This window comes from Littorina saxatilis, linkage group LG1 (genome assembly GCF_037325665.1).
Source record: "Littorina saxatilis isolate snail1 linkage group LG1, US_GU_Lsax_2.0, whole genome shotgun sequence".
Classification (NCBI taxonomy): domain Eukaryota; kingdom Metazoa; phylum Mollusca; class Gastropoda; order Littorinimorpha; family Littorinidae; genus Littorina; species Littorina saxatilis.
Genome location: NC_090245.1, coordinates 37456693 through 37473878, shown reverse-complemented (window position 1 = coordinate 37473878; position 17186 = coordinate 37456693). Strand labels below are relative to the sequence as shown.

Here is a 17186-nt window from a genome sequence, read left to right as displayed (position 1 = left end):
ACCCTATGTGCTTGAATGCTAACACATTTTGAATTTGGCTTCATGCAGGTATGGTATTCTGCCATGTTACCAATATAAACCATTTATTTTTTGAAGCACTGAATGTATTTTGATAAATTATTGTTATGTTTTACTTTCTGCAGGTGACCACAGTGAAACACAAAGTAAAGCACCAGTGCAGTCTACAGAAGACGATGATGGGGATGATGGGTTTGATCTGGCTCTGTTGGAAGGAGAGGTTCTGTCCTCACTGCGTGCAATGGATATTAAATCAGAACAAGGTATTTGTTTTTGTGCAAATGTAAGCATTAGCACAAAGTTGTTGGTAAACATAGGAGTTTATCATAAGCTGCTAGTGACTAGTGACTACTTTTTAATCAATAGTTGTCACTGCTGTCCTGTAAATGCTTTTTGCTTGTGGATGATCTAAAAATCTGCTGTAAAGGATGAAATTATGATACTGCATTAATGCTGGCTTATAATGCAATTACACATATAATACTTTTCATTGTTGACAATGTGAATTTGATTCTCAGGAATTAAAAATCAGTTTTTCTTTTCCTGAACCAAAAAAAAATGGTAGCGCATTGAATTTAATGTGCAGAGTATAAAGAAAAATCACATTTGCAGAATATGAGTGCCCTCAAATTCGTCACGGAGATACTTTAACTGACAGAAGAAGCACATTCCAGCCACACGTGGCACCTGTTTTCTTCAAAGAGCAGGTGAGTTTTTCTTCTCTTTTGTCTTACTCAGACATTGCGCATTTGCAACCAAGAACGCACGGAATAGAAATACATGTAAAGAAAGACAAATTCTTGAATAAGTGATGATAAAAGAAATTATGAAACCGAACGTCTTTGTCAGTCATTTGGTCATGCCAGAAGTCATATTGAAATGTTCCAAACCTTTCTAATGCACGGACATTTGTTTGGTGGGTGAGAATTGGGAATAAGGGGGTAGACAGAAGAAAAAAAATGGTGTCTTTTTGAGAAATCTTAGAGCATGAAACATCGAATCAGGTTGAACATTAAATACTAAACTCTCCGAGACATTCCGAATGCAGAAGAAGTCTCTGTTGTGAGATGATCCAAGCCTAGATATGATTTGCCTTTTTGTGTCTTCAGCTGCAAAATTTATCTAGACACTTCATATTCTCTTCTTGTTCAAAGAGCTTTGGTTGGCGAGGGTCTGAATGTGATTACTTCCCTTTGAACATATGCTCACACGGAGGTGTGTCTGCTGCATTCTGTATCAGTAACAGCTAACTAGTGTAGTGTACAATACACAGTGAGCTCTCCTGCATCTTCTGCACAGCTGGCATGGGGGCAAACAAGATTGCTTGTCATAAGATGCTAGAGCATCAATAAGTCTCTATCCATGAAGATTAAGAATATTTAATACAACAAAATCTGCTTTGCGCCAATGTGTAGCTTGATGCTACTTCAGAAGCTTGTTTGCTAAATATTGAGCTCTTACCTGTCTGTCTAAACTAAATGCTGTGTTTGTAAACACATTCCACTGCAGCTACACCATTACTATTTATTCCAGGAGTTGTAATCGTGTTATTGTTTGGATTAAATAAGATGAAATGACTTCTGTTCTTAGGTCAAACTGGTTCTTGACAAGCTGATGGAAAATAAAAAGATTGCAAATGCAACACACAACATGCTTGCTTATAGGTAAGCATAAATAAATTCTGTTGATAATAACATTCATTTGATAACCATTTTGGTTGCGGCTGGTAAACATAATACTATGTTTGTAATATAATGCATGCCTTCTTTTGTACATAACGTCAAGATTCTAGTTCAGAACTGGGTAAAGTTCTTCAAGACCAGCACTGTTGATATAAAAAAAAAATCACTTCTTTAGCGTGGCATTTTGTCTGTTAATTTCTCTCCTTGTCTTTTTGACTGTATCTATCTTTTCAATTTCACATCTTAGCTGGCAGATCTCTGGTGTAAACCTCCCTGGGAATTGTTTCTCTGCACAGTCGGGATTTCTTCATACTTAGATTGTTTGGATAGTCGGAAGGTTTTCTTGAAGAATTCTCTCAGCATACGGACAATGCCATATTGTTTTAATTGTATGCAACAAAACATTGATGTTTTCAGAATAGTGCAGCATGACAAAGGCGGCCCCAGAGTGTTTCAAGGCTGTGATGATGATGGAGAAACACATGCTGGGTCCCGCATGTTACATCTTATGCAGGTGATTTTCTTCTTCTTGACTTGATTTTCACTCCAAGTACTAGATGAGGGGTCCTTTTTTTTGGTTTGTAGGTCTACTGTGTCCTTGTGCCTCATGTGTATGTGTGTGTGTGTGAGTGTGTGTAAAAGAGATTGGAAGAAGTAGAAATTAAATAGAGGGAGAGTGAGAGAGAAGAAACTGAAAAAAAGAAGGCTCTGAAAAATTCAGTTGTTACTTTTTAGATGATGCTGTCTTCTTTTTTTTTTTTTTTTTTTTAACCTAGTAGCGTTTTTGTTTTGTTTTGATAAATTACTCTACTGAAGCGAAACCTTTCAGTGTGTATTATATTTTGTTGAGCAGATTGTCAATGCAGAAAATGTGATGGTCGTTGTGTCACGGTGGTATGGAGGAATCCAACTGGGACCGGATCGTTTCAAACACATCAACAACTGCACTCGAACCATACTGGAGCAACAGGGTTATCTGGGGCAGCGAGTGAGTGGAGTTTATATACAGTCGAACCTGTCTATAACCACCACCTGAGGGACCAACCAAAAGTGGTCGTTATAGACAGGTGGTTGTTATGGAAAGATGAAATATACAAGGGAAGAAAACCTTGTTGGGGATTCTTTGGGGTGGTTGTTTCGGACAGGCTGTTTTGGAGGGGTGGTCACATGGGCAGGTTCGCCTGTAGTGTGGGAATCGATGAAGAGACAATCACACATGTGTGTGTGCATGTTTATATTGGGAATTTTAAACAGATCTATAGAATATGAAATGGATATGAAATCCCCAATTTCTGTGGTTAGCTTACATTATGCATTTTGCAGCAAGGGATCTTTAAGTGGCTTGTGTTCAGTCTGGGATTCAAAACGTCTGTTCTGGACAAAAAAAGCTATCCATTACTGGGAAAAAAATGTGTCCCTTGTGATTACATGTATATTATATTTCCTTTTCTGAAAGTGGCAGATAGCACAGATTTATAGATTTTCATAACTTTCTAGGTAAGCATTACCCTAGACTTCTTTAGAAGAAGGTTTGATCCTTATGTGAACATGTATGCGTGCAACACACATATATACCTGCACACACACACATATTCGTCTATTGGAAGTAGTACTTTTAATCAGCAGTTGATAGTTTATTACAAAAATGTTTAAAAACATGCTTTATTGGTCACAAAGAATATAAGTACAGTAATTTACTCTCTTATTTTTCAGGAGGAGAAAAAAGGTCCTCGGAGTGGAAAAAAAGGAAAATAGTCCAAGCTTCTGCTGGTACAGACACATGGACACTTAAATTTACACTGTGCTAACACCAACAAAAATGTATGCAGTATTTCTTGCAGATATAGCACTTTGGCTCACCTGAGCAATCAGGGGAGTCTTTGTAATGAGCAATATTAGCCTGCCAACCATGTTGTATACTAAAACCTTGTTGAGGTTTTCTCAGATGTTATTGAAGCTAATAGCTTGAGCTTTCAATCTTTACACATTTATGGAGTTTTGATGATCTCCAGACATGACACAAGTCTGGTTGACCTTTGTCAAATTTAAAAGGTTATGTCATGGTCCAGTTCTGGTCAAAAATAGAATAGTGTCAACTTCTTCAAGGTTTTTGAAGCTTGAGCTTTAGAAAATTTGAAATTCTTTTAGAATTTTGTGATCTTCAGACATGTCTGGTTGACCGGAGTCACTTTTCAAGGTCACACCTGGGTCATGTTGAAAAAAAAAGAAAATTATCATTTTCTTTAATATTGTTATAGCTATAAAGTTTTATAACTTTGCACACTCACTCCTACGGTTTGGTGGCCTCCCAGTATAGCCCAAATCTGGTTGACCTTCCTCAAGTTTCAAGGCTACAGTGTGGTCAAATTTGGGTAAAAAAATGAGCAATTGTAATTTTTTAAATTTCACACACTTCCAAGCTCGAGTTTGCAATGACCATGACATGACCCAAGTTTGGTTGATCCTGGTCATATTTCAAGGATACAGTTAGGTCAAATTCAGGTCAAAAAGAAGAAATTATGGAGCTAGCGCAGCAGGTAGTTTCTTCTTCTTCTTCTTCTGCGTTCGTGGGCTGAAACTCCCACGTACACTCGTGTTTTTTGCACGAGTAGAATTTTATGTGTATGACCGTTTTTTACCCCACCATTTAGGCAGCCATACGCCGTTTTCGGAGGAAACATGCTGGGTATTTTCGTGTTTCTATAACCCACCAAACTCTGACATGGATTACAGGATCTTTTTCGTGCGCACTTGGTCTTGTGCTTGCGTGTACACACGGGGGTGTTCGGACACCGAGGAGAGTCTGCACACAAAGTTGACTCTGAGCAATAAATCTCTCGCCGAACGTGGGGACGAACTCACGCTGACAGCGGCCAACTGATACAAATCCAGCGCGCTACCGACTGAGCTACATCCCCGCCCAGCAGGTAGTTTGATTTCTATTTGCATTCAATGATTCATATTACCTGGGGGAAAAGTGAGTCATGCGAGCATTTGCTCCTCATGTATATTTTTTTTCTCCCATTTTAATTGGTTTTGGTTTTGTTTGAGGGCATTTACTGCTAATAAAAATGTATATGAATTTAAGGGTGAGTTTTTGTGTAAAGATCTGACTGCTGAATGAGAGTTCCCTCGACCTACCCCAACCCTTTTTAAACTGCAATGTACAGATTGTCATTCTTCATTGAGTCCACCATAATCAAGGCTGTGATGATAGGGAATGTTTGTTGGTGTTTATCTGTGTGTGTTAAAGGTTGGTGTTCATGAAATGCTTGAAATGAATGCACATTTAAATGATTTATATGTGTTTTACAGAAGAATTGTAGTAAAGGACATTTTGCTCTTAACGTTTCAATTCTGTTGAGCATTTTGATATGGTAACAATTCTGTTTGTACATGTTTGTCATTGAAAATGTATCTTTTTGTCAGGGGTTTTCCTTTGTAAGTTGACATTTTGGTGGGAGGTTTACTTTGTGGGTGACTTTAATTATAAAAATGAATGGACGTATGCACTCAGGCATTAACACATGCATACCCACACTACAATACACAGTACATACATATAAACATACATCCCTTGCACACATATTTGTACAACACACACACACACACACACACACACACACACACACACACTTGCCAGTGACATTTGTTTGCATTATTCACGCTGCTTTCATATTGTTTGATTTGCTTCTTGACTGGATTTCCTTTATGCATTTGTTCTTGGTTCTGTGTGTGTGTGTGTGTCTCTGTATTAATACCTTTATGCCTCTATGTTTGTACTGTTTGACCAGGAAGTTACATCAAATTTTGAATTAATAAAAGAAGTTGTTGGAAGCAGTATTCACCGTGAAGTAGCTAATTAATGGCTTGTGTCTGATAATTAGATGTCTTGTTCAATGTGTGTGTGTGTGTGTGCTTGTGTGTGTGTGTGTGTGTGAGAGAGAGAGAGAGAGAGAGAGAGAGAGACTGGTAACCAACTTCATGAAACAAACTGTGAAATATTTAATATTTGTTGCGAACATGTTCTAATTGCATGTTTATGCATCTTCTAATTGGTGCTCTGTCACAAATCAGCTTCCTTTGTCCGAAAAGAAAGAAAGAAAATATAAAAAAGAAAGAAGAGAAGATCAGCATAGTGACAAGAGCCCATCCATTGTATGTATATATGCACATCTGGACGTATGTTTCAGTATCTGTGTAAGATGGGAGAAAAACTGCTGCCCACAAATAAGAACAAAAACTTTGGCTCCATTTGACACTAAAGCTCCACAGGAAACTGAATCATATGTGAGAATCAGATGTGTGAGATGAAAAAAAATACTGGAATTCATTCTGGCTGCATCTATAAATTGATTCTCTTGAAATTTCATTTCAAATATCTGGAAGCCACCAAATTTCATATCTACCATATGTTAAGTGTGTCACCAGTATGGGTTATATATATAGGTTGCACAACTTGTGTCACTTGGCGTGATGTCCACCGTTTTTAAGTTTGTTCATTTGTTCAAGTTTTGACTAAATGTTTTAACATAGAGGGGGAATCGAGACGAGGGTCGTGGTGTCTGTGTGTGACGTCTGTGAGTGTGTGTGTGTAGAGCGATTCAGACCAAACTACTGGACCGATCTTTATGAAATTTGACATGAGAGTTCCTGGGAATGATATGCTCGGACGTTTATTTCATTTTTTTGATAAATACTTTTGATGACGTCATATCCGGCTTTTTGTAAAAGTTGAGGCGGCACTGTCACACCCTCATTTTTCAATCAAATTGATTGAAATTTTTGTAAAGCAATCTTCGACGAAGGCCGGACTTCGGTATTGCATTTCAGCTTGGTGGCTTAAAAATTAATTAATGACTTTGGTCATTAAAAATCTGAAAATTGTAATACCTTTTTTTTATTTTATATAAAACGAACCAAATTTACATTCATCTTATTCTACATCATTTCCTGATTCCAAAAACATATAGATATGTTATATTTGGATTAAAAACAATCTCTGAAAATTAAAAATATAAAAATTATGATCAAAATTAAATTTCCGAAATCGATTTAAAAACAATTTCATCTTATTCCTTGTCGGTTCCTGATTCCAAAAACATATAGATATGATATGTTTGGATTAAAAACACGCTCAGAAAGTTAAAACGAAGAGAGGTACAGAAAAGAGTGCTATAAGGGTCACTCTCCTGGAAACTGGTCAGTCGAGACAGCGTACAAAAACATTTAAATAAACAACACAATAATTACTTTCCTTTATTTTTATGTGTTTTGTTGTCTTCAGTGTTATTTGGAGCAACAGTGTGAACAAGAACTAAAGCGTTTGTAAATTCTGTGATTTGCTTTGCACTGCAGAAGCTCTGAAATCGCCACTTTTTTCCATTCGAAAGTGTGACATGCTATCTCTGCACATACACATGCCTCAAATTTACCCATTTGATAGCACATTTTTCAACAATTGTTGCAAATTCCTGTGTATGAATTTGATTTCACCCGCCCGATGCGCCCAAACGATCTTTCGATAATAACTTGGTTGCATTTTACCATGTAGAAACAATCGTCTCGCACGTCACGCTTGGTGTCCTATCAGGCATGGGAATTGTCCGCCGAACAGCGGATTTCCGCCGAAATTTGTTTTTTGTTCTGCCGAAAAAGCAAAAGTGTCCGCCGAAATAATAAAGGGGGGAGGCACACACAAAAAGCACCGGTTACTTTTGACTTTGCGCAAAAGCCCGCGAAAACTTTCCGTACTTTGTTCTCGCACTGCTACCGCCCGCCTCAGTTATTGAACTTTTATGTTTGAAAGTAAACCAGATTGCACAGATTGTGTTACAAGTTACATTGTCCTGTTTGTCTCAACATATCAATTTTTTTACAAATTTAAACCATATAATATATGTATATATTTTTTTTCTTCAAAAAAGGAAAACTTGGTACAAAACTCTGATTCTAAAAACAGAATTTAATGGCAAACTTGGAGCTCAGATTGCACCATCTGGGTTCTTTGGAGAAAATTTTTTCCGGGGGGGTTAATGCCCCCGGACCCCCCTAGTAAGGCTAGGCGCTTTGCGCCGTCGACTTGACGCTTCGCGTCTTCAGATATATTTTCCGCCTTTTTTACAATTTTCAATTCCCATGCCTGCCTATTTTTAGCTTCAACGCCATGCCCAAACATAACTTGTGCATACTGTTTCAGGGGATGGATAATTCTACTCTGACATAGTAAAATATTCGATGTCGTTAATCGCGATTGAATGAGATTCAAGTTGAGTCTGTAAAGCAAGGTTAATGAGATGTTCTGATAGATCTGCAAATGGTGTCCGAAAATTTGCGATACGTGTGAGCACATTGCAGAACTATTTTCTGGCAAACTTGCTATCTTTCAACCCATTCGGGCATGAATATAAGGGAGTCCCTGTGGGGGTTACACGGTGCAAACGTGTTTTCGTACAATCGAGCACGCGGTTAGACGCAGGAAAACTTTGTTGTTGCGGGGTCCGCGCCAAAGTTGACGACAGACGTGCGAGACGGTACATGTGATCACAACCTTTGAGGTAAGTTTGAGCTTTACGACGGCTCTATTTTTACTATTTTGCGTGTAGAACTTAAACCACTAATGTGATTTTGTCATGTTTACAAACTGAATTCGAAAAAAAATGCCTTTCTGTCAGAAAAACGCAACCAAGTGGCAAATTCATGGGTAGAGTAGATCTAGGTAACAGTCCAACGTGAAAAGAAGTTTTCGTTTTTTATGATTGTTTTGCGCCTCTTGTTAGTTTATTTTCTATTTTTTTAAATGAAGATTAGATCATGTGGTTCAGGTTCATTTGTTTTGTTGAGAATCTCAAGAAATAGCGTTTGAATCTCTCATCATAGCCAGAGCTGTCTCGTTCGTATAGCAGACGCCATTGCTGCTTTCCGCATGCGGTGTCAGCGATGCGTGCGGGACAGAAATTATGACAGATACTGGCATTTTCATTCGCACTGGAGCAGATTTTACACAGCGTGTAGTCATTTTTACATTTAGTCAAGTTTTGACTTAATAACATAGAGGGGGAATCGAGACGAGGGTCGTGGTGTATTATGTGTGTGTGTGTCTGTGCGTGTGTGTGTGTAGAGCGATTCAGAGTAAACTACTGGACCGATCTTTATGAAATTTTACATGAGAGTTCCTGGGCATGATATCCCCAGATGTTTTTTCATTTTTTGGATAAATGTCTTTGATGACGTCATATCCGGCATTTTGTAAAAGTTGAAGCGGCACTGTCACACCCTCATTTTTCAATCAAATTGATTGAAATTTTGGCAAAGCAATCTTCGACGAAGGCCGGACTTTGTGTTGCATTTCAGCTTGGAGGCTTAAAAATTAATTAATGACTTCGGTCATTAAAAATCTGAAAATTGTAATTCAAATTTTATTTTTTTATAAAACGATCCAAAACTACGTTCATTTTATTCTTCATCATTTTCTGACCCAAACACATATAAATATGTTATATTCGCATTAAAAACAAGCTCTCAAAATTAAAAATATAAACATTATGATTAAAATTAAATTTCGGAAATCGATTTAAAAACAATTCCATCTTATTCCTTGTCGGTTCCTGATTCCAAAAACATAATAGATATGATATGTTTGGATTAAAAACACGCTCAGAAAGTTCAAACAAAGAGAGGTGCAGTAAAGCGTGCTTATATGCAGCACAGCGAAACCACTACCGCCCTAAACAGGCTCGTCAGTTTCACTGCGGTCATTGTTAAAAAATGCAGTGCGTTCAGTTTCATTCTGTGAGTTCCACAGCTTGACTAAATGTAGTAATTTCGCCTTACGCGACTTGTTGTTTCTTTGTGTTACGAGGATGTGTTCAGGACAGAACCACTCTGGTTTTCAATGTGTGTATCTTGGGATCTTGACGGTTGTAACATGCACTGTTATGTACCTCAATGTGAGATGTAAAGCTGTGGTAGCAATTAAAATATCTGACTCCAACTGTTGCATACTTTTTTTTCAGATGCCAGGATGCTGCTAATGCTCCTATCCTTTCTGCCAGTCCAGTCAATGCTGATCCAGGAGCAGATCAGAGAGACCGGTACGTTTCTACTGTAAATAATTGTTTTAACATGTTTTTCATTAATCTTAATCTTATTATACTGGAATGACTTTGCTTGCGTGCAGTCATTTTTTAAATTTTCTGTATCCAAACTGATTTGTGCAGACATTCCTAGCAAAGTCTTTCCATGGCATGGTAAGTGCAGGTTACATATGGAATCAATTACATTTATACATGTATTTCAAGTACCAAATTACCCCTAGTTGGTATGAATGGAGAGCTTCAGTTGTCTGCTTTTCTGAGGTAGACATTTCCAAGTTTATTGGTGTCACTTGCTCCTTGTATTTTTAATTCATGATGTAAACCTTTTCAGTTACTATTTTTAATTTTTCTATTTTAAGAAAGGTTTATTTGTTTGTCCACAGATTGACACACTGGATGGGAATGGGGTGGTTGTTCGTTTCCTTAGGAAACAAGGATCATCGTTTGTGTGGCCTGCTGTGGAGGAGATATATTTTTTGTGAAGTTTGAGGAAGTAGTTAGGGTGCTGCCTGTCCCAACTCTTGACAGACACACATTTCAATAAAAAGTTGTTTCGTTTTAACTGAAATAAACCCATGGTTAACTGATATTGGTGTCTGTGTTTGTTTGCGGTGTCCATGGTTACACGCGAGACGTTCTGTGTCATTTGATGAATATCTGCATGTATTACCAAGATTTTTCAAAGTATGTCCATATTGTTGTTTTAAGTATTCATGGAGATTCTTTAAATCATACAATTTTGCAGATAGCAATATCTGATCACTTGCTGGAAAGGTTTTCTGTAAATTAAGAAATTGTTGATCTGGCGTCCTCATAGTAATCCCCCCATTATGTAAGTGTATGGTATATTTTGAAACTTCTGGTACTTCTATGAAGCAATTTCTATTGTATCTCATTGGAAATTGCATTATAATCACTTGTATTTTTTATGATAAGAGTAAAAATGTGCCTCTAATGGTGTCCTGTGTTACACGGGAGAGGAGGCAACCTTCAACACATTATCTTAAATTACAACATTTCCAAAGGTTTATCTTGCTTTTCAAAACCTTGTGTTGGAAAGTTGAGATGTTAAACAAACCAAACACACCAAAATATTTCAATTTTGACTAACTTTATTTTTGGACACTCAAGTCACACATCTGACCAGTTTTCAGGAGAGTGACCCATAAGTGCAGCACAGCGAAACCACTACCGTGCTGAACAGGCACGTCAGTTTCACTCCGTTTTGCACAAGCGGCGGACTACGGTCATTGTGAAAAAATGCAGTGCGTTCAGTTTCATTCTGTGAGTTCCACAGCTTGACTAAATGTAGTAATTTTGCCTTTCGCGACTTGTTTAAATTTTGTTTTGTTTTGGGGTGGTTTATATCACCCCTGTTAAAAAATTGCTTGGATAAGCTTTCAGTTTTTGGAATGTGCAACAAAAAGTCATAGTAATCATGCACAGTCATCACCATCCTAGCTTGCTCCCAATTAACCAAGCAGCACAATTGTGAATAACAGAAGAAGTTATGATAATTAACTATATTAATGATGATTACGTGTAAGAGTCGGACTCGTGTGTTTTAGTTCCTGCGTGGGATAGGGACCCGGATGATGATCTAAGTTTCTGTAGCTGCTTCGCCTATTCTTCAGTTTCAATTCATTTAAAAACTGTACGCGCGACTCGTTTGATTCCTTATAGATGTATACAAATAAAATGGGTTTAATCCAGTGCCGTCAGCGCCATCGGTTGTATGTATAAATAAGTATTGATCAAACCCTGTCGGTGAAGCACTCTAGTTTTCATTTAGGACACCAAAGCCATGATCTAGGGTGTCCTAAATGTCTACTTTCGATTCCAAAGGAAAGGGAAATGAATCCCGGTATATCCGGCGAGTCACACTCCTTGTATGAAACACCGATAAGCCGAAGGATAATCGCGAAAATGCATTGAACTTGTTATCATCCTTGTCAAGTCATCTACACATCTTGCTTGACTTTAGAGTCTGCGCACAGGTTCATCGAATTTAATATTCGTATTCACATACACATCATACCCCTCAAGGCGCAAGAATATAATAGTTGAAAGTAGATCCTAACTTCCAATATGGCGGCCTGCCGACGACGTGTCGCGTATTTTCTAATAGTGATTGTGTTATTAGTGCACATCGCATTGAATAGGGGTGAAACGAATATCGACGACCAATCACTTGCAGAGGAGAAACTTTACAGAGTGAAGAGAGCGGCTGTTGAAAGGCCAAACGAAAATGTGGTAAACAAGTTTGGTGCTGGAGGTGTAAATCAGAATGGACTTCCACCACAAAACCAAAACCAGCAGCAGTTTCGAAATCTCCCGGAAAAACCGCTTGTTAACAATAACCCGCAATTTGCAAAAAATCAAGCAGGTGGGTTCAGACAAGCCGTTGGCAATGGAAATTTTAATCAAAAACCTGCAATTGTGGACCCAGCGAACATTCACAATCCGGGAGGGGATGTTGTGAACAACCTGGGTAAAATACCGAACAAACCTTTGCAACCATCAAAGATCAAGATATCCACCAGTCCAGAGTGCGCAGCTGACGTGCAGAAGTTTTGCAGTAAAGGCGTGAAGGACAACAACTTCTCCATTCTTGATTGCTTGCAGAGTGATGAAAGGGTATGTTTTGGGGTTTGAATCTTTGATACTTTTATTTTCAATTTCGGAATAGGGTAAAGGTATCTTAATCTAATTCCGACAGATTTTTGGGGTACCTAAATCCGACCGATTTTCCCAGTCACATCAATGACGATGTGTGCACGTCACCACAACAGAAGGAATGCCATTCATACTCGGGCCAGTCATGAACCGGTTGATGACGCGACTTTACAGACCAATCGTTTTGTCACGAGAGTTGATTTGCGTCATCGGCTCCGCGGCGCGAAAATTTGCCTTGTGTCGTCTGCTTCGCCAGAGCCCCCGCAGAGCGAAACTGCAACTTTGTAGCGAAAAAGTACGTCATACGTTTCTTACAAAAAGGTCACAAAACTTGATGAACAGAGTTCTGTTTGATTAAAATGGATGTTACTAAGTGTTTTTGGAAGTGTATTTTGATAGTTCGGACTAAGTCTTCTGGCACTTTTTAATCGAAAAGGAGAAAATCTTATTGGTCGGATTTAGATACCCAGTTTTTGAGTGGGTATCTAAATCCGACCACCCCGCAGAGAATGCAAAACGCTGTATGAAATCCCATTAAAATCATTGATTGTTTACGTTTATCTTTATGTCTCTTGAAAAATCGTATGAACACGGGAAGGTATCAGATTGTGTATTTATAATGTCCAGTGAATCTTGTTTTGATAAAGGGAAAAGGGTGGCCGAGTGGTAAGTGCACTTGCCTCGGAAGGGAGAGGTTGCGAGATCGACCCTGGGTCGGGGTGTAAGCAATTTTCTTCCCCCTTTCCTAGCCCAGGTGGTGGGTTAAAGTGCTAGTCTTTCGGATGAGACGAAAAACCGAGGTCCCTTCGTGTACACTACATTGGGGTGTGCACGTTAAAGATCCCACGATTGACAAAAGGGTCTTTCCTGGCAAAATTGTATAGGCATAGATAAAAAATGTCCACCAAATACCCGTGTGACTTGGAATAATAGGCTGTGAAAAGTAAATATTCGCCGTAATGGCTTGAGATTTACTGGCCAATGTGAATGCGTGATATATTGTGTAAAAAATTCCATCTCACATGGCAGAAATTAATATGTAAAGCGCTTAGAGAACGTCAAGCGCTATATAAATCTCCCATATAAATAAATAAATAAAGTAAAAGCCGCAACCACTCCATCCACTTCATGACAGGTGCGCACTCTTGTCTTGCTAAACTGATGAATCGACACCAACATCGCAAGTGCGTGGATGGGTGCTTGTCAGTGTTTGCGAGCATGTAAGCCTCAGTAAGCTTAATAGTAATTAATACTAATAGAGTGTTTCGCTCACTGAAAGTCACGAAGTTGTGTGTTTGTGTGTGTACTACACGATCAAAACAAGCCTGAGAGAAACATTACGTTCACTGTCATTTAGTTCCGAGTAGATTTCGGTCGGATTTAGATACCCCCCGGTCGGATTTAGGTTCCCACACCTACCTCCAATGTTTACCGACAAACGCTTCTTTAATAACGGAAAGCAACGACACAGGCACCTATTTAAAACACGAATTGTGTACGGAAAACGCCGGTCTTACCAGACAAGACATATTTGCTAAACTTTACGATTTAGAGCCTTGAGAATAAAACAATGATCTCAATCGGTCGGAATTAGATACCCTTACCCTATATTATTAGTAACTCAAGTTTTACTTTTAGTATTCGCTTTACAATAATAGGTTGGTTTTTTTAACACATTACATACAATGATACATGTACAAGCAGAAAGCCGTACTGGATGTCACAACTCACATTATATAAATCTGCATCAAAAAGTATTTGGTAATTCACTTATTCAAATTGATTTGGTGTCAAATAATTGATCCCAATCTACGTTGGAGTACAGCGTTTGTACATTGTGATGAGCAAAGAAAAAGCGTGCGCTAAGCTGAGTTTGTATTTACACTTTGATTGGCTGTAGTAAGGGTAGTGCATTGTAATTTGTATGCAGCCAATCCGGTGAACTATCTTTTTTCACTTGTGAACATACCAAAACTGAGGCTCAGAAATAATGCCTCCTGAGAAAAAAAAGTAAAATTATTGCCAGGTCAATCGAAGATTTCATTTCAGCCGTCTTTCCCGTCAACCTCAGCTGACAAGTGACATTGAATTAATATTAGAAGAGGATGGCGATGAAAGCGGCGAACAACAGGGTTCGGCTGCTAATGATTTGGACGAAACTTCAACGAATCGAACGTTTCAAAATTACTGACTAATGAATTATCTTGGTTCAATACAATAAATGACTTCAATGAAATGGTTTGTGAGGTAATTGTCTAAAACTTCAGAAGACTCTTGACTCTGACAATTTTCTAACTTTAAGCAGCACATGTTGCATCTGACGATCAGCAACAGTACAGACGTTCAATACGAACGATTCAGATCACACACACACATATATATATATTACTAGAATGAATACCCGCTTCGCCGGGTAGCCGGCTTCGCTGGGAAGAAGTACTTAGAGCCGTACGCCGGCTTTGCCGGGTCCGAACAATGGACCCGCCAAGCTTAGGTCCCTCCCAGATTCGTGGAATGGGAACAGCACGAAAATGATTCAGTGGCCATAATGCCATTCCTGACCATATCGAGTCCCATCCTTGTCGACGAATGTAACCGTGTTAATCACCTTTGGAGGCGAACTCCACTCAAACAGGATTGAGCAATTTAGAGCTTATCTGTAAGCCCTTTTGAACTGTTATGGCTTCTCAAAGGAAGGCCAGTACATACAAATACACAAAAGCCGCCAGACCACATCACAAACAGAACTGAACAATCCCCAGGTGTTGCTCACATAGAGAGACACACACACACACACACAAACACAAACACAAACACAGAGAAGCCGTATCTATAGAGAGATAGATGACAGTGTATTTTTCGCGTGGCTATAAATTGATTCGACCTTTGCACTTTTACAGTGAGGATAATTTACGGGTCCAATTTACGTTCTGGACACTGCGGTGACCTTCTAAAAATAGTAACAGAACGCCGGGAATATCCGAAGATGCCCCACTCATAGTATAGTGCACCTTACGAAGGAAGGGAGGTAAACGCTGAAAACCTGAAGAAGATGAGAAGATAAGGAAGAGTTACTTATAATGGTGAAATGAACACAAAAACCAAAATCGGTTCAGCGCTGCGCGCTGAGAGCACGTGTTGAAATATCTCATCGATGATATTGTGTCCGGGGTGTAGCTGAATACGGTGTCCAAATTTGAAAAAGATCCACCGAGAGCTTTGGCTTTGGTGTGTCGGTATGGGGGCCCGGGTAGCTGAGGTGGAACCAAAATAGCTGAGGTGGAACCAAAATCGGTTCAGCGCTGCGCGCTGAGAGCACGTGTTGAAATATCGACCAGGTTGTGTCCTGTCCCGGGTCTACCTGAATATGCCCACCAAATTTGAAGCAGATCCATCGAGAACTTTGGCCGTGCATCGCGAACTCACACACAGACACACACACACACACACAGCAGGGGTCGACACTAACTTATTTGGCCTGGGGCCACACTGGCCCCAGAGATGGAAATTGCTGGGGCGGAAAACAAAAATCTGGGGCCCACTCTCACTATTCACGTGCGGCAATACATTGTTTGTTTTTCTTCATCGTACACATTCTTTCAACCATTTGACATTGAAATTACGACAGCGCTTCGCGCTTTTGGCTGCATCGGTCTCCTTTTTTCGTTTCTCTCCACCCTGTTCTTCATCTTCATTTCCATGTCTTTTTACACCAGGGATATGTTGCCACATTTTGCGTTTGGCATTTGAAGGCAATACTCTCACGCTAAAGAGCGCAATCTGGGAGTTATTTCCCTTGCGGCATTGTCCTTCGACGATTTCAATGGTATTTTTCTTGACTGCGGCATTGATTGTAACGCAAATTTCAGTGACGACTTTGACTGGGGATTTTTAGTGATTGGCTCTGGCATTAGAATTTTCGGTTAGTCATTTTTGGAATTTATCCTGGGGCGGAGTGGGCCCCAAGCTTCGGCAATGTTTGGGGCGGAACACAAAACTCTGGGGCGTTCCGCCCCCCGCCCCCGCTAGTGTCGAACCCTGCACAGACAGACACAAGTCGTATATATATATATATATATAGAAGATATAACGATAGCATGATACTGTCCCATATGGATGATATGCTGAGATGGCACCCTGTTGCACCATTTTGCATCTTTGGACAACATTTTTGATGAGGGGGACAAATGTCCCATTGCCTTTTTCTCCCATGCTGAACCCTGCTGTTTGCTGAACAGAACTTTGTGAACTTATGTTGAAAGACGCAGTAGTATGTGTACACGTATTGGATAGATTGGTTAATCACTCAGGGCTCGACAATAACGAATGCCCGACAGCCCGGGGCAAGCGTTTGAACCTGTCGGGCAAGTAAACCTTATGACCAGCTGCCCGACGGGGCAAGTGACAATATGTCAGTGAAAATTAAAATGTATTCAAATACCTTGGCGTACAAAGGACCAAACTTCCGAAGAACAAGACTCTTCCAATGTTTCCCCCAATGTTATCATCGATTCTGCTAACCCCATTCAGGAATTTCCGGTTTGGTGACATTTCTTTAATCTAACGCGGCTTCTCATTGGTTTAGGTCACGGCTAAGAGCCAATCAATGAAGAGCTATCTGAAAACTGAGAAGCACAGTTCAAAATGGCTTCGCAGTCGTCGATGTTTTCCTTTTTAACAACTTCAAAGCGCCGTGTAGATGACACAGACGATG

The 17186-nt window shown here is 39.4% G+C and overlaps 2 protein-coding genes and 1 long non-coding RNA gene across 3 annotated transcripts in view; all 3 read left to right on the top strand.

Moving 5' to 3' along the window:
• The window catches only part of LOC138950465 (protein IMPACT-B-like), a 35021-nt gene extending 29467 nt beyond the window's left edge, over positions 1-5554 (top strand). Inside the window, exons 12-17 of the mRNA XM_070322198.1 lie at positions 144-281; positions 631-725; positions 1609-1682; positions 2118-2214; positions 2554-2688; positions 3414-5554. Of these exons, the coding sequence (XP_070178299.1) occupies positions 144-281; positions 631-725; positions 1609-1682; positions 2118-2214; positions 2554-2688; positions 3414-3455 (581 nt within the window). The 3' untranslated portion in view covers positions 3456-5554. The remainder of the gene's footprint in view (positions 1-143; positions 282-630; positions 726-1608; positions 1683-2117; positions 2215-2553; positions 2689-3413) is intronic.
• A 2476-nt stretch (positions 5555-8030) lies between these two features.
• On the top strand, positions 8031-10308 carry LOC138968665 (uncharacterized). Its single transcript, XR_011456255.1, has 3 exons — positions 8031-8257; positions 9716-9793; positions 10180-10308. It is a non-coding gene; the product is annotated as an uncharacterized lncRNA (long non-coding RNA).
• Positions 10309-11863: 1555 nt separating this feature from the next.
• LOC138968763 (Golgi apparatus protein 1-like) overlaps positions 11864-17186 on the top strand; it is a 73843-nt gene continuing 68520 nt past the window's right edge. Inside the window, exon 1 of the mRNA XM_070341411.1 lies at positions 11864-12433. Within this exon, the coding sequence (XP_070197512.1) occupies positions 11885-12433 (549 nt within the window). The 5' untranslated portion in view covers positions 11864-11884. The remainder of the gene's footprint in view (positions 12434-17186) is intronic.